The sequence below is a fragment of the Echinops telfairi genome, unplaced genomic scaffold (assembly GCF_000313985.2).
Source record: "Echinops telfairi isolate 266 unplaced genomic scaffold, ASM31398v2 ScPeMD7_7424;HRSCAF=8462, whole genome shotgun sequence".
Classification (NCBI taxonomy): domain Eukaryota; kingdom Metazoa; phylum Chordata; class Mammalia; order Afrosoricida; family Tenrecidae; genus Echinops; species Echinops telfairi.
In genome coordinates, this window is record NW_022111324.1 from 71,759,555 (window position 1) to 71,782,891 (window position 23,337).

At 44.8% G+C, this 23,337-nt stretch overlaps 1 protein-coding gene and 1 pseudogene across 1 annotated transcript in view; one reads left to right on the forward strand and one right to left on the reverse strand.

Annotated features, from left to right (window-relative positions):
* On the reverse strand, nucleotides 1-375 carry LOC101646541 (annotated as a pseudogene).
* Nucleotides 376-22,916: 22,541 nt separating this feature from the next.
* FAM177B (family with sequence similarity 177 member B) overlaps nucleotides 22,917-23,337 on the forward strand; it is a 70,893-nt gene continuing 70,472 nt past the window's right edge. Inside the window, exon 1 of the mRNA XM_004700156.2 lies at nucleotides 22,917-23,084. Within this exon, the coding sequence (XP_004700213.2) occupies nucleotides 22,917-23,084 (168 nt within the window). The remainder of the gene's footprint in view (nucleotides 23,085-23,337) is intronic.

A 23,337-nucleotide genomic window follows, 5' to 3' on the forward strand; every position in this document is an offset into this window, starting at 1 on the left:
CTACTGTTTTCTTATTCTCCCATCTGTGTCAGAAGTCTGTTCCTTCAGCTGGCTCCACTGCTCAGGGTTTAAATAAGTACCTTTTTTTCCTGGCTTTATTTCACCTTCTTGATCCATTGTCTAATATCAATTCGGACTTTCCCTTTGAAGTCCCAAACACTGACATACCGCATTTTGCCAATCTGCACTGTTATCATCTCTGCTGCTGCTGCTCTGCTTGAAGGAAAATAGGGCTCTGGAAGTTTCCCCAGTTTTTTACTTCTTGGCAGGTTGTTCGGGAGCAACTTGCTTTTTCCTCTTTAGCTTTTTTTCGATGTCACCATGGGCATCACTGCCAGAGGAGCTTGAAGAAACAAGGTCCCTGGATTTAGGCATGGCCTGCTGGTGCACCCCAGCGCTCTCCTGCTTGCTCGCTGGCATGAGACTCGGGTTGTCTTTTGATGGTATTGTGAATGCAGTTTTAAAAAGATGAACCACCTTTTATTTCTATTCCACCGACAGTCTTTACTTTCACAGTGATACTGTGCTTAGCAGATTGTTGTAAATACCCAATTAAAACCCCTCCCCCTCCCCGTGCTTCTCTTTGGCATCAGAAGCCAAATGGGACCGAGTTCTATTTCATACCCAGGTTCCCTTAACTAAGGGTGGAAGCCCCGAGGTTCAGTCACTTGGTTGCTCACCTAAAGGTTGGAGGTTTGAGTCCCCCTAGAAGTGCCTCCCAACAAAAACCAGCCTGGCCATCCACCTCAGCCAACCCAGCAATGAAACTACAGAGTGCAGCGCTACTCTGTCACATGGGGGGGCTGCCACAAGTTGTTATTGGCTTGGCAGCAATTTTTTTGTTGTTGTTTTATAAATCACTTTATTGAGGGCTCTTATAGCTATTATAACAATCCAAACATCCATTGTATCAAGCACATTTGTACATAGGTTGTCATTTTTCTACTTCAGTCTTTTTCAGTTTTCCAGCTTTTTTTCACCCTCCCACCCTTGCGACCCTTGATCGATTAGAAATTACTATTGTTTTCATATCTTACGCTGTCCGTGGTCTCCTTTCACTGATGTTTCTGTTGTTCGTCCCCCTCATGGGAGATGGGGGACAGGGTTTAATATGTTGATCATTCGTTTGGTTCCTCTTTTCTCCCCCTTCTCCCTCACCTTCCCCCTCCCCTCATGGTATCGCTGCTCCCATTATTGGCCCTGAGGGGTTTATCTGTCCTGGATTCCGTGTGTCGAGAGCTATCATCTATACCAGTGTACATGCTTCGATCGAGCCAGATTTATATGTTAGAACTGGGTGTGGGGGGAGGTCAGATGCGTAGGCATTCCCCCCCTGAGGGCGATCAGTTGCCAGACTGCACTGGGCCTGCTCCCTGCTGCTGGAGACAATGGACTACTTCTCTCTGGAGCCTAAGGCCATTAGCTTGGTTCCTGTAGGAGGGGTTTGCACCCTATAGATAATGGTTCCTATGGAGACCCAGAGACCATCCTCTCATTACTGGGTACCCTATAGTGTAACCCCTCCCTGTGACGTATGTGTCTACCTGTAATTAGTGGGCTGGCATGCCCCCAAAAGTTATATAGTGCGGGTCAGCAATATAGAGGGTGGGAGTCGGAGTCGGACCTCTTGGACTCTGACCTCTCTGACTCTCTTCCCCTTCTCCCTTGTTCCCTTTCCCTCCTTCCCTTCCCCCTCTCTCCACGTGGACCACTAAGCTGGGCTGAGGTGAGCAATGTTGCCATGTAACGTGTCTGACTGTATTATTGTAATATCTCTCATGCTCTCGATGACTCTAATATAATACTTAAATATCTCAACCGTACATATTGTGCATTACTGAACCCAGAAGTAGTATTACTGAATCCGAGTAGTAGTAATAGTAGTAGCAGCGGGTGGGGGCTGGCCCTTCACCCTCCAGCGCCAATTTGTAATTTAATACTACAACTGGGGTCATGATAGTGGTGGGGAGAAAGTATTAAAGAACTAGAGGAATGTTGTGTTGCCCTGGCTTGCTCGTTCCTTCCTTGTGGTCCTTCTGTAAGGGGATGGCCAATTGTCTACCGATGGGCTTTGGGTCTCCACTACGCCTTGACAACAGTTTAAGTAAGGCTTTAAGATGGGGTTTAAATAAGGTGTGGGATACGGTGTGTACCATTCACATCTCAGAGGAGCCTGAGAGGAGGCACCAGCTTGCCAGGCATGACAGATCTTGTGCAACTCTGGCCTTTGGCAATGGCCTAAATTCAGGATTGCACTAAGAAGATTTGATAATTTATTTATATGTACATAGGCATGCACAGATATATGAGGATATGTGTGTTCAATCGTGTTTCTATTGCCTATTGAAATTTCATCAGCAAGTAATGCTTTAAAAATTTATTTTTCCGGTTTATATACAAAACATAGACCAGTTCAGTCGTTTCTGCATGCACAATGCCATGGCCTGGATGTTTTTCCAGGACAAACATTCTCGCCATCCTTTTCTGAGTTGCTCTTCCCTTGCGCACATAAACTCAACGCCCCTAAGGTTCTTATCTAATCTTTTGAGTTGCTGCTGTCAATTTGATTCTCCATACAAACTTCTTTCAAAGGGTATAGGAGTAATAGATTAAGCCAGTGACTAATTACCACCATGAACAACCGCCTTCTTTGCTATGCGACTAGAAGTGGTTGGTACGATGACTGAACATTTTGATCATACATTCCACCGGAGAAGCCTGATGGCAGTGGGGGAAATGGCAGAGCATTTCAAGTTCTCTTAGGCTCTACACATTCTAGAGCTGTGGACAGTAGATGAACCCTTAAAAACACTGCCTTAATGCAAAATCCCCTGAAGTCTTCTGAAAACCAGGCAATCGTTCATCTTAACAAGTAAAGAAATAGCTGCGCTGAGGATTATGCTCTTTTCAGAACCAACTATCGGGTCAAATTGACAACAGCAACTTGAAATATTAGACAGGAATCTTCCGAGGCAGTGAATTGATGCTGAAGAGGGGGAACAACTCAGAAAAGAAAGGAGTGTGAGGCGGCTTTCACAACTCCCCCACATGTCATCAATGCCACTGGATTGTACATGTAGAGACTGTTGAATTGGTACCTAGTCGCAACACTGAGAGAGAGTAAGAGAAAGCGTAATGTTCAGGGCAGACTTTTTTTTTTAACTGATCAAACTAAACTAATATTCATTTTTAAAAAGACTTTGGGGGTCATTTTCAGGGAAACCATTTCTCAGGAGCAGTGGTGATACAACTGGGTAAGTGCTGGTTTAACTACAAGGTAAGTGGTTCAAACCCATCAACTGGAAAGATTTCAACCTTAGAAACTCTAGTTAGGGTCCAGTTAGTAAGAGTGGTCTCAATGGCAGTGGGTTTGCTTTGAAGTCTTAAAAATAAATGACATAATTTATTTACATTTACTATGATTAATAACTTATTTGGACTTTTTAAAAAATCATTTTATTAGGGGCTCATACAACTCTTATCACAATCCATACATACATCAATTGTGTAAAGCGCATTTGTACATTCATTGCCCTCATCATTCTCACAACATTTTCTTTCCACTTAAGCCCCCGGCATTAGATCCTCATTTTTCCCCTCCCTCCCTGCTCCTCCCTCCTTCATGAGCCCTTGATAGTTTATAAATTGTTATTTTGTTTATTTGGACTTATTTCTAACATTTTATTTAGTGGTTCTGTAATCACACTTTCCTTTTACTCGTTCTCACCTCCACCATTCCCCCATACCAGCCCCAGCTTTTCTGCTTTCTGTGGAATGAAGTGTTTATTTTCTGTTTTCTTCTATTGGTTTTGAATATGTGCATTCTAATCGCATTATTTCATTCATTTTGACTTTAACAAACAGAAATATTCTATCATGGCTCAGGAAGCTAGAGGTCTGAATTCAAGGCAACAGCTACAAAGGAAGACTTCTTCTTTCTGTTGCTTTGGGACCCAGGGTTGGAAGTATGTGCTCTGCTCCTCCCTCTTCTCTTTTGGTTACAGTAGGTCCCTCTTCCTGGTTACATTGAAATTTTTTAAAGGCTTTATTGTCATGTATGTCATATATCATACAATTTAATCATGCGTTCATATTGAGAAGAGTTATGCAATCATCACCACAATCAGTTTCAGAACATTTTCTTCTCATAGGCATTGTTGTTAGCTTCCCATTTCCCCTCAACCTCCCCTGCCATGACTCTAGGTAATTATTAATCCAGTTACTGTCTCTATGGAATTACATATCCTGGGTTTCACATAAAGAAAATCACATAAACCAAACTTGGGAAACAAACAAAGAAATACAACAACAATGACTAGACAAAACATAGAAAGACATAAATAGAAAATAAAATATTAAAAATAGAAACAATTTTTAAATGGGTTCAAAGGAGATCAAATGATAAGATATTACATGATAGCCTAACTATATCTGCCTTCACAATGCTTTCTATCTGATAGCAAGTCAGTTAACATACCTGCACTATGTTCAGAGGGTTAATTTATGTGTGGGCCTGCAAATGCATTTGTGGCTTCCACTGTCATCCATAGCCTTCTGCAAACAGAGTGTTCACAATTTAAGATTGGACACTGTTCCCTCCATTGGATTTGGAGTCTATTTTTTCCAGTCCCTGGGTCAAACAGGCTGATGTGCTTCTTCCACATGGACTTAGTTGAAACCTCACTTAGATGGCTGCTTGCTTGAAGATAAGTCTTTAAAACTTCAGATGCTATTTTTTCATATAGCCAGGCAGGTACCATCTAGTATTTTCAACACACTTTGCTATAACACTCACATCTTCAGTGATCTCTTCATGAGGGCAAGTATCCAGTAGGACCAAGGTCTAATTGTTCTTAGATTAGGGCTAGAATGAAGTGTGAGCCCCAAATCCATTCATATGGTTTATATATGTCTCTGATTCACCGTAGAGACAACATTATCAGTATTCTTCACCAACACCATAATTAAAACACACTCATTCTTAGATTGTCCTTATTTACTGTCCACCTTTTGCAAGCAGATGGGAAGATTGAAAATACCGTGGTTTGTGTTGGGCATACCTTAGTTCTGAAGGTGGTATCTTTGCTTTTTAACACTATAAAGAAGCTTTTTTCTTTTTTAGAGTTCATCTTTATTTTAAAGTACACACACACACAAACAAAATATCAGTATTGTTCACAATACAATAGTCTGGATCCAAAAAAAACCTCTCAGCTAAATAATGCTTGCAACTAGGAAGTAAAGGATTGCCATAAATGTATGCACTTCATACAGAAGCGACCAGAGACAGGTGGAGGTTATCCCTGGGAACTTAACACCGTGCGGTTTCAATCTTCCTTCCATTCATATTTGCTAATTTCTGTGTTCCAGCTGCTTTTTTAAGTCTTTTTAAGAAGTTGTATTGGCTTAAATAATTCACATACGATACATTTCAATTGTTCCATCATGTTAAAGAGAGTCGTACAATCATCATCACAATCACCGTTAGCGCATTTTCTTCTTTGTTGCACTCATTGTTATGAGCGCCCCGGCATAGCCCTACAAAGCTATTAATCCCATTACTGTTTCTATATTTATGGATCTGGGATTTCATAGACAGGAAAACATACAAAATATCCAACAACAGAAAACTAACAAAAATGACAAAACAGAATCAATCCAAAAGTATAAAATTTTAAAAAACTAGAATAAATTTTAAATTGATCAATAGGGAGATCAAATGATATGTATTAAATTTTAACTTAACTGCAGCTGCAGTTAAGTTAAATACAGTTAAGTTTCCAAAACACTATGATAGCAAGGCTATTCACATCCCTGCTCAATGGTCTGAGGGAATTCACCAGAATTAATTAATCCATGTGTATTTCTTTATTTTTTTTCTTTTTTAAATGGAACGAACTTTAAAATGGATCAAATGGGAGATCAAATGATAGGATATTATATTTTAACCGAACTACATCTGCCATAATCAACTTCACAGAGCTCTCTGCCTGATAACAAGATTATTCACGTCTCTACACTGGTCACGGGGGATTCATCAGAGGCTTAATCCAGGTGTGGACCCTCCAAATGGATTTTGGGCTTCCAACTATCATCCATTGCCTTCTACAAATGAGGTGTTCACAATTTAAGCTCTAATACTATTCCCTCCTTCAGATTTGGATTTTATTCTTTACAATCCTTGGATTGCAGAGGTTGGTGTGCTTCTTTGTGGATTTAGTTGACATCTCCCTTGATGGTTCTTTGTTTGAAGACAAGTCTTTAAGGCCCTACACACTGTTTTTTCTGATAGCTGGGTACCGTGTAGTTTCTTCACCACACTTTACTAAAACCCCTATACCTTTAGTGTAAAGGAGATCTTTTCTGAGACTGTAGCCCTTTGTAAGAGTAGAAAGCCTCATCTTCTATGGAGCAGCTGGTGTTTCCCCACTTGATCAGTTGCAGATATGAAAACTGTAATTGTTCTATGTATTTCATCCAGTGTGTATGCATTAACTATTTTGATTTGGTTCAGTCACAATATATAAAATGTCAGTAGAGTTAGTTAGTATGTTTTCAGTTGTATGTGCAAGTGTGGTTTTATGTTAGGTGAAGGTATGACTTTACAACTATCCTTAGAGATGACATATGGTATAAGAAAATGCACATGACTGGCAACTTGGCAAGGAGTGGACTGTAAGAGCTAAAGTTCTGTGTCCCCTTGGCTATGCCAGGATTCTCAATGCTTTAGCAGTTAAGACATAGTTGTAATCCTATAATGAGATCTCCTTAGGAGTATGGCTTGATTCCAATATAAGAAGGCACTATGGGGGGGGGGGGCAGGAGAAGGGAAGGTGGGAGAAAGGAAGGTGGCTCAACCAACCCAGGTACAAAGGTACAACAAGTGAACTAAAATCAATGGAGAGAAGGGTATAGGATGCCTAGTGGGGCTTAATCAAGGGCAATGTTAACAGTGAGGAATTGCTAAACCCAAATGAAGTCTGAATGTGATAGTGAGATGAGGAAATTAAAAGGAAATAGAGGAAAGAACTAGGAGGCAGAGGACATTTATAGAGTCCTAAATACTGGCATGTACATATGTAAAGATATCTAGATATAAAACAATAGGGAAATAGATCTATGTACTGATATCTATATGTTAGAATTAAGGTAGCAGGTGGACTTTGGGCCTCAATTTAAGTACTCCCTCAACACAAGAACACTTTGTTCTAATAAGCCAGCATTCTGCAATGCTTACCTTCCTGACACAATTGCTGAAGACAAAAAGGGTACATAAGCAAGTGTGGTGAAGAAAGCTGATGGTGCCTGGCTATCAAAAGATATAGTGTCTTGGGTCTTAAAGACTTGAAGATAAACAAGCGGCCATCTAGCTGAGAAGCAATAAAGCCCACATGTAAGAAGCACACGTCTGTGTGATCACAAGGTGTCGATGAGATCAGGCATCTAAGACCCAGAACAAAATCATACCAATGTGAATGGGGGAGGAAGGCTTGGAGTGGAGACCCAAAGCCCAGCTGTAGACAATTGGACATCCTCTTACAGAAGGGTCACAAGGAAGAGACAAGCCAGTCAGGGTGCAGTATAGCACTGATGAAACATACAACTTTTCTCTAGTTCTTTAATGCTTCCCCCACCACCACTATCATGACCTCAATTCTACCTTACAAATCAGACTAGACCAGAGGATATACACTGGTACAGATAAGAGCCCACACAGGGAATTCAAGATAGATAAACCCCTCAGGACTAACAATGAGAATAGAAATACCAGGAGAATAAGGGGAAGGTAAGGGGAGAAAGGGGGAATCGATCACAAGGATCAACATAAAACCCCTTCCCAGGGGTACAAACAACAGAAAGCTGGGTGAAGGGTGACAGAGGATGATGTAAGATATGAAAATAATAATCTATAACTTATCAAGGATTCATGAGGGGGGGAAAGGAGGGAGAAAAATGAACTGTTATCAAGGGCTCAGATAGAAAGAAAATGCTCTGAAAATGATGATAGCAACATATGTACAAATGTGCTTGACACAGTGAGTGAATGTGTGGATTGTGATGAGATGTAAGAGTCCCCAATAAAAGTATTTCATTTGTTTTAAAAAGGCACGATGGAAAACGTTTCCCTTTTCAGCTAGGACTGACCTCTGGCACTGGGTCATCATATGACCTCCTGTCTTTTGTACTTGAGCCGATAACCTTCTGTATTATCTGCTCATTCTGGGACTCTCTAGTAGACCGCCATCTTACCTGTCAACCATGGATACTTCGCCTCTGCAGCCAGTAGCTTCTTGTCTTCTGATCTTGGGTTCATCAACTGTTGTAGCTACATGAGTCATTAAATGCCACCAGCTTAGCATCTGATCTTCAGACTTTGAACTTGAATGCCTATGCACCTATCCATAGAGTTTGTTATATTGCAGTGCTTTGTATGTTGCCATGATGCTGGAAGCTCTGTAAGTGATATTTTAAATATCAGCAGGATCAACCGTGGGAAAGAGGTTTCTGTAGAGCTTCCAGACTAACAACATACAATGAAAATAGAATAAACAGTCCAATTACCTTATGAATGACAGCGCAGCATTGTCACATGTAGTGTCAAAAGATGGAATAGCCACTGAAAATCTTAGGAATAACAATTGGGCATTGTTAGATATAGTGCTGGAAAATGAGCCCACCCAGTTGGAAGGCATTCACAATACATCTGGGGAAGAGCTGCCTCCTCAAAGTAGAGTCAACCACAATGATGTGGATGGGAAAAAGCTTTGAAGACCTTCCTTTGATGATGCAGCAGTAACGGCAGCTGCAGACATCCATTAATCACCACAACGTGGAACAAAGTAAGAATCTAGGAAAATCAGATGCTGTCCAAAATGAAAGGGGACACACAAAGAGCGATGTCCTAGGCATCCATGAGTTGAGATGCATTGACCATTTGAAACCAGATAATCCTATGGCTTATTATGACGCAAATGACCAATTGAAGAGGAACGGCCCCATAATCATTGTGCCAGTTCTTAGCTCCTCTTGGAGAGGGCAGCACCTGTGGGAGGTCAGTGGCCACTCTGAGGCAGTGGAAAGAGATGGCCTCTAGGGCTGCCCCTTGTCCTGTTACATATTCAGGGCAGTGGGCCTCAGTCAGGAGGCAGAGGCAGCTGGTGAGGCCCACTGCTCCCCATGGCCCTCGGGCACTGCCAGCTGATGATGTCACCCGCACCTGCATCTGTGCAGAGTACTCAGGCTAACCTCGCTGTCTGCCCTGGCCTCGCAGAAACATAATGGCTGGGCACCTAGGTGGGCTGAAGGGTGGGGCTGGAGGCCCATCCCACCTCCTCCTCATACTGAGCATCTGCTGGCCCCTCCCCCTTTAACCACACTGATGTCCACACGCAATACTTTCTGTGGGGCTGCTTCCTGACTCCAGCAAACCGTCCATGAGCCCCTCCTGGGCAGTGTCCTGCTGCTCTCATCTTCACGTTCTGAAGCATGATGCTTACAGCCTTTCAAATCCCACAGGACTCACATCTGGGCAGCCTGCTGAGGCCCTGGGCCTCTCCGTTCTGCACACCTGTTACTTCCAGCCTTTCCCAGCTGTTCGTTCTTTAACCAAAGAAGCTGTGCCGTCTTCTGAGTCCTCTTGCCTCCTTCACACTAAGGCTCTGCCTTCCCCTGATGCTTCTCTCCCTCTCTCACACAAGTGAGTACACTCCTGACTCCACCCAATTCACTACTTGCACCTGGGCTCCCTTCCAATCCCTATCACCTCCCCATTCCTGGGACCTGGCCATTCTCCTGGCCACTCCCAGTTCTTATGTATGCGGAAGCACTTGAGGATCTTGTGAAACTGTAGATTCAGATTGAGTTCATCTGGGGTGGACATGCAAATTACCATGGCAGGGAGTAGAACCAAATTGAACCAGCTTGAAACAATACTCCTAAACCCTCCTCACTGACCATTACTCAGCCACCTCTGGGGCCCTCCTATCTCCCAACCAGCATGCCTGGTGCTGCTGTCCTGGCTCTTACTCCCTCTCACTTCCATACTGGGGCTGACCCTCCCTCGGCCCTGCCTGTCTCCTTGTTACCCCATCTGAGAATGCTCCAGGCCTCTCCCACCTCTTCAGCTTTCATTGCTTGTCTGCTTCTCGATCCTATAGCTCTACTGGGTCCTCATCCTTCCCATCTACGTCCTCCTCACGTGGGATTTGTCCTGTGTATAGGCACTCACACAAACCCTGGTCGTGATGCTCACAGCAATGGAAGACCCTTGAGCACTGGAGCACATGATGTACAGTGCCAGCTGTCACAGGGCTGAACCTAGATGACATGGAGCCGCATGTTTACATTGGCCAAGAAATCCAGAGCCACGAACTTTCACACACAGAGGGATATGACCACGGTTGTTGGAGGCTGAGGGAGAGGAGCGAAGAGGATTGTTCCCCGGGGACAACCTTCCTGTGTGCGGTGATAGAGATGTTCTGGAAGTAGATACTGGTGTTGCTTGAATAAGACTGTATAACCCCATGATATGAAACACTTGAGACAGATTTCAAACGTGGTTTAATGTGAAATCTAAATCTATGAGTGAAAATGCTATATATGCACTAGGAAAAAAACAAACAAACAAAAAACCCAACAGTCCCAATCAGGTCAGGTTAGGGTGCCCTGTTCTAGGATAGAAGGTCCTTAGCTTTGTGGGAGGCATTACTGGGAGGAAGTATGGCTAGTAGCTTGGCCTAGGGGCCCCAGGCCTGAGTGGGAGGGGGAGGACCTTTGTCACGTGGAACACCAATGCTGGTCTTCTGTTTGTCCCCTCCATCAGGACAGGCATGAGACGCTTCTGCGGATGGCAGAAGAATGCATTCCAGCTGGTCACAAGGCTTTCTCTCTGGTTCCACACATCCCGCTGTTGGGGGGGCCCCTGGGGATGAGCCCTGCTGTGGGGGTGATGTTGCAGCAGAAGCACCATCACCAGGGGCTCTCGGAGCTGCTGCTCGGTGGTGCTCTGCAGGGAGGGCTGCATCTGCAAGAGGAGGAAAGATCGCCAATGTGACTGCTTTTCCTTGTGCTTTTCCCAAACCAGCAAACTGCCGTGGCGCCCGCTCCCAATGCTCCCAGCGCAGGAAGGCTTCCCACGGCGGTCCACCAGGAGAAGAGTCTGAGAGGACTCTGAGCTCGGGCCCACGCCAGCTCTGAAGTCCTCTCTGGGTGGCACTATCAGTACCTCCCTCACAGTGTCACAGGCAGTCACGGGCTGCGCTCCTTACCACGGGGCTCTTCGTTCATTCTCGCCTGCTCTTCCAGCTCAGCCAAAAGCTGGGTGACCCGGATCTGAAGGGCTGAGCCGGGCATTCTGGCCTTGATATGCTCGAGCAGGACCTTCAGACTGTAGAATTCAGGAGGCTGGTCAAAATCATCCACATATTTGTCCAGCCAGGTTGTTAGAAGGTCTGAGATGGCTCTGAGGGGTGAGAAGCAGGGTCAGAGGCCCAGCCTTGCTCACCACACTGCCTTTACCAGGCCCTCCTGCAAGGGGCTGCAGCCTTGGGTGCCCAGCCCTTCTGGGAGCCAGTCCCATGCCCATCTCAACGCTCTCCAGAGAGTGCCAGGCCTGGTCACAAAGTGGGGGCCAGGAGAGAGCTTTGAGGCAAGGGAGTGCTCCATCAGTGGTCTGACCAGCTCTCCTTCCTTAGGAAGCCTGGACAACATCGCAGTCTGTCACTTGGACCCTTCCCACTGAAAAGTTAACTTTCCCAGGGAAGGCCGGAGTGTGTTTGCCTGTACATCTCCAAGCACAGCACACAGGATGCTCCGTGATGATCTCATGCTGAGAGACACAGGGAGTCCGTTCGTTTTCCCAGCCTGCACAGGCCAACAGCTCCTGCACTAGCATGCTGCCTAATTGTCACACACACACACACACACACACACACACACACACACACCACACACCAGGGTCTCTTCTCCCAGTGACACGGTTCTCCAGAGGGACAATGGTCCATGAGCAGCTGAGTCCCCACATGGCTCTGCCTATACATGCTGGTTGGGGTCTCTAATAGGGAATGGGCATGCAGAGCGGAGGGGACTGTGGAGCACAGATTCTCCAGCGGCTTACTCTGGGCCCTGGACTCCCCTCTGTAATCCAGGATTCCCAGGAACCACTGCTATTTTGGCAGTTTTTCTCGTGTGTGTGTGTGGGGCGGGGGGGTGCCCCTAAACTTTTTCCTCCAAGGGGACTGATGTGGGCAGCAGGCTCTGTCCATCCCCAGACCAAACACCAAGCTCCACCCTTTTGTGAAACAAAGCCCCTCTTTCTCCACCAAAGTCCACTCACTCTTTGACTTCATATTGCGCGCATCCAAACCACGGTGATATCGGGCAGCTGCATGCATATCTAGAGGAGGCAGGAGGGCGTCACTTGGACACTCCCCGTTGAAGAAGCTGTTGGTCCTGCCTGACTCCCTGACTACATTGGAGGCCCGGGAGGGCAGGGGTTGCCGTCTGCTTGTTCTCTGAGTGGTGCTAAGTGCCTCGACCAGTGTCTGCAGCAGTAGGGCTGCAAAGATGCTTGCTGAGTGAATGAACATCACCAGCATCTTGGGACCTGCAGCCACACAGGGAGCCCCCTGGGAAGGTTGTACTGGCTACAGCAAGGATGAGACCCCCATAAAGGTAACCCCTGCCTCAATTTATAAATGGCAGATGAAGGAGATGTAAATGGAAAATATGAGAACCCCATGCTCTGCACACCCCCTTGTACAGAGCCAGGCTGCGTGGGCACACTTTCCATGCTTGTTCCTTGTGGGTCTGATGCATTTCTGGTAGGTTGGTTCTATTACCCACTCACCCCCTCCCCACTTCTCAGAGGGGCAAACAGGCAGCGTCTCACTGTACTGTGGACCACAGGGCACTCACCTTTCAAATAGTAAGTCGAGGACCTGAGGGGTGGTGGTAAACGTGGGATAGATTCTGATGAAAGCCCTCATGAAACATGAGCTACCATTCTTGAAGTCCTCAATGAGGAGTCCAACCAGTCTAGAAAGGCGGGTGTTGTATTGGACAACCTGTTTTGATGGATGGGTGCACTGCAGTGGGAAAGAGGAGGGACCTACTGTCAGAGGCAGCCGCATGACCCACCAGACGAATTGCAGACTGGAGCTACGACCAGGTCTCCCCTGTGATGTATCTTGTGGCAAAATTAGTGCTTCTGCAGTTTGGGGTTTTCCAGTAGAAGTTGAGGTCAGGGATCTTGAACCATATTAGGATCCTGAATGATGCTGATAAGTAAGTAACCCTGGCATCTCCCTGCAATCCCAGTGAGTCCTCACCAAACACCCCTCTCAACAGGAGAGCAAGCAGAGGCTTAGTGAAGTCAAGTATCTGTTCCAAATCAGGCAGTCAGAGCCCAGAAGGGTCAACCACGACACGGCCTCGGAGGCCTGGTTTGCTCCTGACACAGAGGACAAGTGCTGGCACAGGCTCCCTCCCTCCCCAGCTGGAAACAGTGCCTAGCGAAGACCACCCCAGGGCATCCATTCCGAGGGCTTACAGACCTGAAGCTAAGAGTCCCATATCCAGCCATGGTGACAGCTGAATTCCCAGGAGCTGAGTCCGTGACTCAGAAAGGGTGAATCCCAATGGCTGGAAAAGGACTAGCAGGTGAGCTTGCCTCTCAGCCCCACAGCACCTCCAAGCCATGCTGAGGGCCCATCGGCCATCCTGACAGCAGACTGGCAATAATGAAAGCGCACCTTCACACAGGACACCGAGCCCACACAGGGACACAGCCCTCACCACAGCATGCTGGTATCCCTGACTGCCGCAGCTGTTTGGGGCTGGCGTCTGGCACCAGCGATCCTAACTGCCCCTGTCCTCCCCTGTCCCAGCCTTCCACTCCTGGGAGTCTGTTCTGGGTGGGTCCTGAGGACACAGCACAGTGTCCCTGCAGGCCCACTGAAAGGCAGCAACCCATCCACCAAGGGCCAGCAGCACAAAAAACTCAATCACAGCGGGGTCTGGTCTCCATTCTGGAATGTTCTGCCTGTGAGTCAGGACCCAACTCCTGACATTAAGGGGTCATGGTGGTGGACTCTGCAAGACTCCACATGACACAAAAGTGGACATCTACACAAGACACGTGGGCTGGTGGGAGTAGGACAACAGTCGGAAAGGGTAGTTCATGACCTTCAGGTGGCAGTCACTTTGCACCTGGGCAGCCCTGGGAGGGGACTGTGTAGGCAGGAAGGAAGGGGGGTGGCTGAATCCTCTGTAGGAAGACTTAGGGGGCTGAAGAGGTTAAAGCCCTCTGGGAGTTGGGGGTCTCTGGGGTGCTGTCTGGCCTCAGGGCCCTTCTGCTCATCAGGAAACCCTGGGGTAAGACCCTGACCCCTGTGCTCACGCATATATGTCGCCAGCTTTTCCGAACTTCTGGATGCGGGTGGAGGTCACACCCCATTTGGGCCTCCTTCATGTTCTCCTCCTGACGATTCTGTACAGACAGTGCAAGGGGGCTGCCAGGGAGGCATCAGAGACCCTCTTCCCTCTCCGCCCCTTCAGGCCCTTTCTCCCTGGGCATCGGAGAAGCTCCCAGCCACCACACGCTGGATGGACTGACCACACCATCTAACTCAGACTGAGTCCACAGGCCACTGAGAGAAATCACTACCTCTGAGTGAGAAGTCATACTCCAATGAGTGATGGAGCAGGCTCTGAGTAGGGGGTTGGCACAAGGCCAGGAGTGGCTGTAATGCCAGGATCAGGACCATGGGGGGGGTCTGTGCCATGCAGGACTAACGAGCTCAAAGAAGGCCCAAGAGGGAATACCAACTCAGGCTGTGATCCCCCTCACTATCCTCCTTTATAGCCCTGATCTAAACAGGGACACCCTGGTCTCATCATCCTATGTTATGAGGGGCATAAGGGTAAAGGCATGACTACTGGTAAGCACACAGCCTGATAAACTAGGCTCCCCCACTCCCCATGTCCAGGTCAAGCTGAGCCCCATGCATCCAGTGATGGTGATGGGGTCTTGTGAATGGAGCTGGGGAGCCCTCACAGAGTAATGGAGTGAAGCAGCAGCATTTTCAGCATCTTCCTCATCACCAGCCCGTCCCACATCTCCTCACATCACTCCCTCCCCTCCTCTGATCCCACCCTGACCCCACTCACCTCTCAAATAGACCCTGCCTCAGCCACCAGCCTTTTTTTCTCCTGTCCTCCCGCCCAGCTACCAGGGACCTCAGGAGGACAAGGGCTATCATGGCCTGGGGGCTGTTCTGACCTGAGGGTGTGGATGTGGGGCTACCTGGGTGGGATCACAGTGGTGGCCTGGCCTAGCTTGACCTACCCTGGACCACCCTGCGTTACCTTACAATTCTTGGAGGCCAAACGCCCGTGTTTTCTGAAGTAGGAATTCAGAAGGATCCGCAGTCTGCCTATAATATTTAATGTCATTGCATCAATAAAACTCAATGCTTGAATCCATATGTGTCAGAGACTAGGACCCCACTTTCTTCTGTGGAATGTCCGCACAGAAATGAGCAGGGTGGGGGCTCTAGAATGTGGGGGCGTGGTTACCAGGACTTCAAGTTCTATGTACTCCATCACAAAGGAAGTGAGGTCATAGTTTTGGTTTGCTGGCAAATGACCTGACCTCAGACAAGACCAAACCATTGAGTCATTGCGGATTCATGGAAGCCCCGTAGAGCAGGGGAGAACAGCCTCTGTGACTTTCTGAGACCGTAACTCTTTATGGGAATAAAAAGCCCAGTAGAAAGACGCTTGTTCCCAAGGAACATCTAGTGGTTTCAGGCTGCTGACCTTGCCCAATCCCAGCCAGTGCATAACCACTATACCACCAGGGCTCCTCTGACCTCAGATATGACTTCCTTCTGGGCTGCTAAATGCTCACCTCTCTCGATGCCATCTCCAAACTGTACCTAGTGACACCAACACACCCCCTCCCCTCCTAGACCCTGAGGGCGGCCTGGGTACAACCAGGGACCTAGCTTAGAGCAGACAGAGCTGGCTTCACACACAGCACAGCTCTCTCCAGCAGTTGATAATGATGGCCGTGTCTAGTGCTGAAAGTGCTTTGCCAGTGAATAAGATGGTGGTTTTGCAAACTTCTATGACCTTTTTGTCTGTCACCAAGACCTTTTGGTCCATTCCATCTTCTTTGTTTCCAACTTTCTCATGTATTCACCAGGAGTTACCAAAGTAATTGCTTGTTGGACTCATTTCAGAGTGCAGCAGATGGTAGCAATGTTCAATGTCTTCATTATTCTGTTTAGTGCTTACGTGTAAATCTGAATGTGTCATAGAAATAGATCTCGGTAGAGGACATATCAGATCACACACAGCATTGTACTTCAAGATAAATCTTGAAATGTTCTCTGACAAGGAGCTTGAGGCCATTTTTCTTGAATTTGTCATTCAAAATGCTCAACACTAGTGCATTTCAGTGCACGAATGCCTACGGTGTGGATCTGTATGTGCTAGTTCATCTCGATCACTTGTAATTTCCCTAGATTCACTCTCACTGTGTACATTCCATGTTCGGGTTATTAATGGACGTTTGTAGCTGTTTCTTCTCATCTTGAATTGTGCCACATCAGCAGGCCAGGGTCCACCCATGTCATTAAGACCCTAGTATGAGTGGCCTTAACCTTAGGGGCTTATCATCCTTCAGTAGGTCAGGGAATACTTTGTTCTCTTCCATGTGGCTACCAATGACTTATTTTTGGAAGTAGCTTACCAGGCCTTTTTGCCTGGTCTTGGAGTGTGGAAACTACAGCTACCAGTCCACCATAGATAGCCCTGCTGGTATTTAGAATACCAGTGGCACAGATTACAGATTACTTTCTACTTCCCATAGTCAGACAAACTGACAGAGATCCCATTATCTTTCTATTATCCACACATTTGTTGAAAAACTCTTGTATGTACTTCTTATGTATATACGCTCTACACACACACACACATGCACAATGTATATCATGCAGCTATTGAGTCAGTTCCAAATCTTAGTGACCCTGTACTGGGTTTCTGATACTAAACATTTTAGGAACAGACAGCCTCATCTTTCTCTCCAGGAACAGCTGTGAGTTTTTGCCTCTTTTCCACACCCTGCCCTAGCTAATACCATAGAGGACACTAATGTTTCTCCCCCAATCGTCTTGGGAGGGGACTGAGTCCAAACTCAGGCAGGAAAGTTCACAGGCTCCAGCACCATAGAATTGAGAGGGTTGGGATATCCTCATGGCATTCTGGATGGATGGGGGGAAATCAGAACAGCAGGGGGATGATTCTCAAAACTAGGCTGGGCCTCTGAGGGACTGGACTATGGTCGAATTTTCCCTGGGCATGGAGCAGGTAAACCAACCCACATAGTGTGTATATCTAGGTGGCCCTGTACCAGGCGATAAATCAACATGGGAGAACTTAGGCGTCTCTTTTCAGACCCTGGATTCAAAATGATATCACTGCCTGTTTGTCAGACCTCACTCAAATAGAATCATGGCCTTGCTGTGACATGCAGTCAGTGAGTGCAGCGTGGGCAGCCATGTGTGCAGTGTTTTGGACGTTCTCTTCTCTTCCTCTTTATGTTGGTTGTGCTGATTATTGCCGAGCAGTCCCTGGGTGCTTGAGAGCCAGCTTTGAAACAGGATTTTGACAGGAGCAATAGTTACTGTCTTCCTGCGTTTGGGGCCTGCTGAGATAGGCTAGTGCTGGACTACCGGGCCACCTTTGTCTCACCGAGATCTGCAATAAGTGTGTGGAGATTGCTTTGTGGCCAGAGAGAGATTAAAACAAAAACAAAAATCATGCCATGCTTCCGAAGCAATAATCAATCACTGCACACATCCAGAAACACGAGAAAATGACTCATGAGAGGAGTACCTATAGACATAGACCTGGAGCAGGTCTCAGTGCAGGAGAAAGCTTTAGATCACCCCACGAGGAAGTTTAGGGCACTGATCCTGAGATGCTTTAAGAGGCTGGGAAACATTTTGACGTAAATACAGACAAAGGAGAAGAGATCATAGAGGCACTCAGGAATGCACTACAAGAATAATCTGCCAAAATAAATGAAAAACTAGAAAGAATTCAACAACTATAAATAGAAATTCAAAAGGCAAACACTAAAATATTAGAACTGCATAGCATTTTGAAAGAAAAAAAGCAGAAGGATTGAAACAATGGAATCAAGAATCAGCGATTCCAAGACAAATCTCCGGAAACTGAGATACAAGATCAAGCTGTAAAACAGACCAAAAGACTGAAGCCAACCTGTGAAATCTATGTGAGACTATCAAAAGGAACAATTTATTTTCATAAACATCCCAGAGCAGAAATATGGTAGTTACATCATTTCATATCAACTAGAAGCTATATAAAAATGTAGAGCTAAAAATAAAATAAAAGTGTAGGGGTGAAGTGTAGCCTGTCAATCAGGTCACAGCCTGATAGTGCCTCCTTATGGGCATGGCCTTCTCCTAAGGAAGGGTTCTGGGAACCTCCCACCCCCTTCTCTCTGCCTTCACCTTCCTGCTGGTTGCTGTAGGAGCCCTGGAGATATTACCACAGCCATTGGATCCACACATCTTTGCACCCACCACCAACTTGTCATATTCCTGCACTCTGCATCATTGCACGTGGCTGCATGAGTCTGAAGAGGGACTTACGGACTAGTGTTAGACTTACAGACTTGAGTTGGACTGGGCTGGGCTGTTTTTTTGATAAATAATTACTTCTTAATATAAAGCTCTTTCTTATACATATATGAGTGTCTCTGGTTGTTTCTCTAGTCAATCTGGCCTAAAACAAGAAATAAGATATATTATCGATGGAAAAAATAGTTGGAGAAATATTAAAAGAGAACTTCCCTAATACTATAACAGTACACAAAATGACTATTCAAGAATCCCAGAGAACCCCAAACACAGTTAATCCTAAAAGAAATCACCACAGCACATCATCATCAAACTTTCTAACCTCAGAGAACAGGAAACAATCCTGAGAGCAACAAGGTAAACAATCACATAAGAAAGCCAGGCAATGAGGATAAGTTCAGATGTTCCTATCAAAATATGCAGGCAAGAAGGCAATGAATTAATATATTCAAAAATTCGAAAGAAAACAACTATCAACCAAGTATCTTATACCCAGCAAATTTATCCCTTAAATATGACCCCCCCAAAATGATTTTCAGATAAGGAAAAATGAAAGAAACTTAAAATATGCACACACAAAAAAACCTCAAAAAAAATAAGACAGACCACACTTACAAAAAATATTCAAAGGAGTTCTTTGGCTAGAGAGTCAACAGCAATAACAACAGAGAGCAACCTACAGTTATACAGTATTATGAAGAAAACACACTACTTAAGTAGTACACAAAGGGAAACAGAACCATATCAGCCAAAATAAGGAAGGACAGACAACATTATTTTGTGTGTTTGTGGGACGGGGGGAATCCATTTTTTTCTCTTTTCCCCCCATTATTTATTTATTTTAAAAATCATTTTATGAGGGCTCTTACAACTCTTGTCATAATCCATATATCAATTGTATGCGACATATTTGTACAAATATTGCCATTGTTCTTTTCTACACATTTACTTTCCATTGAGCCCTTGGGATCAGCTCTTCCTTATTCCCCCTTTTTCCCCCCACAACCCTTGTGGCCCCTTGATAGATTATAGATTGTTATTATTTTCAAATCTCACACCAACTGCTGTCTCCATACCCCTCTGGTTTCTGCTGTACTTTCCCCTGGATGGGGGGTGTGGTTAGGTGCCATTCATTGCGATCGGCGCCCCCTCCCTCTCCACCTCTCCCCTTGTGTTCTCTCTGTTCCCACTCCTGTTCCTGGGGTCCAAGTGTTGTGAGTTGTATCTCTTGCCTGGGCCTATGTACATGCTCCCGTCTCGCCAGGGTGGGAAGCAGCACTGGGATCATGATAGTGGGGTCTCCGCTCCATCCCCCCACCCCCCACCCCACAGACAACATTTTGTCAATGGAGATGACCGCAGCAACAACCATAGAGGAAATAGAGTTGACAATAAATAGTCTAACAGAGAAGTTATTGAATCATTCCCCAAAGATAACAAACTATCTTGACTTTGGAAAGAAAACCACACAAATCAAAGAAAAAGTTAAGACCTCAGCTAAAGAAAAAAGAGGAAGATCGTATAATCCTCTTAAAAAGGAAGGTCAAAACAGAGACAGCAGTGAAAATGTTGACAGGAAAATCCATAAACAAAAGATGTAAAGCACAGAGAATATCATGAACAATGAAACCAATAGCAACAGTTTTAAACGATGGCAAAGAAACCATACCTAGCAGTAACAACACCGAATGCAAATGGATTGAACTTACTAGTCAGAAAAGAAAGACTGATAGAATGAATAAGAAAACACCAGTCTTTAATATGCTGTTTACAAAAAAACACACCTTAAGCATAAACTAAAATTCAGAGGGGGGTGGGGGTGGGGGGTGAAACCTGTTCACTCTGGATGACCCTGCTGGCATTTGAAATACCAGCGACATAGCTTCCAGCTGCACAGCAGCACACAGGCCACCACAGTGCGACAAACCGACAGAAAAAGTTGAAAATGGAAACACCATATGACTCAGAAATTCCACCACTGGCCATAGCTCTCACTTGGTCATAGTATTATTCAAAATAGCAAAAAAAGGAAACAATTTAAGCCCCCATAAGTGTATAAATGGAAAACAAACTATAGTACATACACCTAAGGGAATACTTAACAATGTTAAAGATTAATGAGAAATCTTCAAAACATTTCATAGCACCGATGAACCTACAGGACATTGGGTGAAATTAGTCAATCAAAAAAGGACTAATATTGTACGAGACCACTCCTGTAAAATGTCAAGGAAATACTTATACACAGAAAGAATACTTTTTTGAAGGGTACTATGGGTTGGAGAAAGAAGTGGAGACCACGAACTAGAGGGTAGACAAATATCAACTTGGCTTAAAAGTAGTTAAACATGCAATAAAAGGTAAATCAGCACAAAAAGGTAGACACTGGAAGAAGTACAAGTGTTAAAGACAACAGAAGTAAATACTATTAATTTCCCAATTCTTCAATAACATTGGTAACAATAGTCTATAAGTGGATATATAGATGTCCAAAGTGAGTAGGAGTGGGAAGGCTAATGAGAGAGACTACGCCAAAGAATATCTGTGTATCCATATCTATATATTTTTATAAATAGAGTTGCATACATATTTATATATACTGCAAATCTGTCCACAAATATGGTGGAACACACAGAAGGCAAAGTTATGAAAATGGCTTAGCCATAACCACGTGCCTCGAGGGAAAGAATTGATGGGCTTGGGTCTCAGGACCATAATCTCCTGGGACATCAAAGTCAGTTGTCTACAAAGACTGTGTTCTACATCATCCTTTGGTGAGTAGCAACGGGCTCCTAAAAAGCTTGTGAGCAGCCATCTAAGGCGCAACAATTAGTCTCTTCCTGTTTGGAGCAAAGAAGAGTGAAGAAAGTTGAAGCCTCATGGAAACAATTAGTCCAAAAGACTAATGAGGCTAATGCTCATACTCCACCAACCTGTGACTAGAAGAACTACTTGGCCTGGTTACGACTACCTAGTGTTCTAAAAGCGAATCACATTAAAAGGTCCTGGATAAACAAGTGAAAAATATGGGGAAACCCCCTGAAAATAATAATTTTTTTAGAAGAGAATAATTTTTTAAAAACTTTAAAAAAATTTAATGGCCTAATAAAAACTGGTAGAATCCCTTGGACTATGGGCATTAGACATCCTTCAAGTCTGGATTTGAACTCACCCACTGGTTTATTTTTTTTTTTCACCCACTGGTTTAATTCAGCTGATAGGTGCACCTATAAGGTTAACAATAACAGCAGAAAGGTCTCCACTTCTTAGAACAATCAACCACATTAGTTTAAAAAAAGGGCAGCATTTGTCTAAGGATCAATCTCAGAGGTAGGAAGGGATAGGGAAGAAGGCTGACAGGAAATGGTAAGCACTGGGAGGAAGTTGGATGTGTGTTGTGACATTGTGGGGGCAGCAATCAGTACCACACATGAACAAACTACAGACACAACATGCATTGGAAACCAATTTGCTCTGTAAACTTTTGCTAAAATCACAATTCAAGACAAAACCAAAAAAACTTCTTTGGCCAAGTGTATTTTTTCCATTTTTTAGTAGTTTACCTTTTACCTATTGAATTGTAGTAGTTCTTGATATATAAGTACCCGAACCCAAACCTGTTGCCATTGAGTCAATTACAGCTCATATTAACCTTATAGAACAGAGCGCAATGGTTTCATAGGGTTTCCAAGGCTGTAAATCTTTACAAAAGCAGACTGTCAAATCTTTCTCTGAGTGCCTGGTGGGTTTGAACTGTCAACCTTTTGGATAGCTGCCAACCACTTATCCAGTGTGCCACAAGGGCTCTTCCTAAGTCCTTTAATGGATAAACATTTAGAAAATATTTTCTCCTACACTATGTAAAACTTGTACGCTAACCCCTACCCACATTGGATCTCAATATTTATTGTCATGAATGAAAAACTTGCAGAAGGATGACTTCTTTTCAATAGCAGTTGGGGGAATTGTAGTTAACAGGAAGTAAGAGATTACTGTTTAAATTTTTGTTTGAAAGAGTCAATGTTGACGTTTTTTTTAACTAATTTGGCCTCTTCTCTTTTTTATTACAGAACGGATATCCCTTTCTTGGATTTGAAAAATCAATGAGATCACAGCTGTGATTATCTCTGAACTCTCTGTACCACCCATGGACACCTCCCATTAAATAGTTGCCACTGACCTGAGCAACTTGCCCTAAGGTTTCTGTTTTTCATTTAATAGTTGTTTTGCTTTGTTTCCCTTATGAAAAAAGATAATTCCCAGGAGTTACAAGTAGAGAATAGCGGATCTTCTAAAAGGACTACTCCCAAAAGGATCATCCATTTTGCCGATGGAGATATCATGGAAGAATATAGCACAGAGGAAGAAGAAGAAAAAGAGGAACAGAGAATGAATCCAATGCTTGACCCTGTAAGCTTAGAGTATCAATATTAGGAACATGGGGGTTGAATGTGTGATTACTTAAACAAAACAAGGTTTGTAGAAAAACATAGTTTTTTTTAAATCATTTTATTAGGGGCTCATACAGCTCTTATCACAATCCATACATACATCAATTGTGTAAAACACATTTGTACATTCATTACCCTCATCATTCTCAAAACATTTGCTCTCCACCTAAGCCCCTGGCACCAGCTCCTCATTTTCCCCCTCCCTCCCCGCT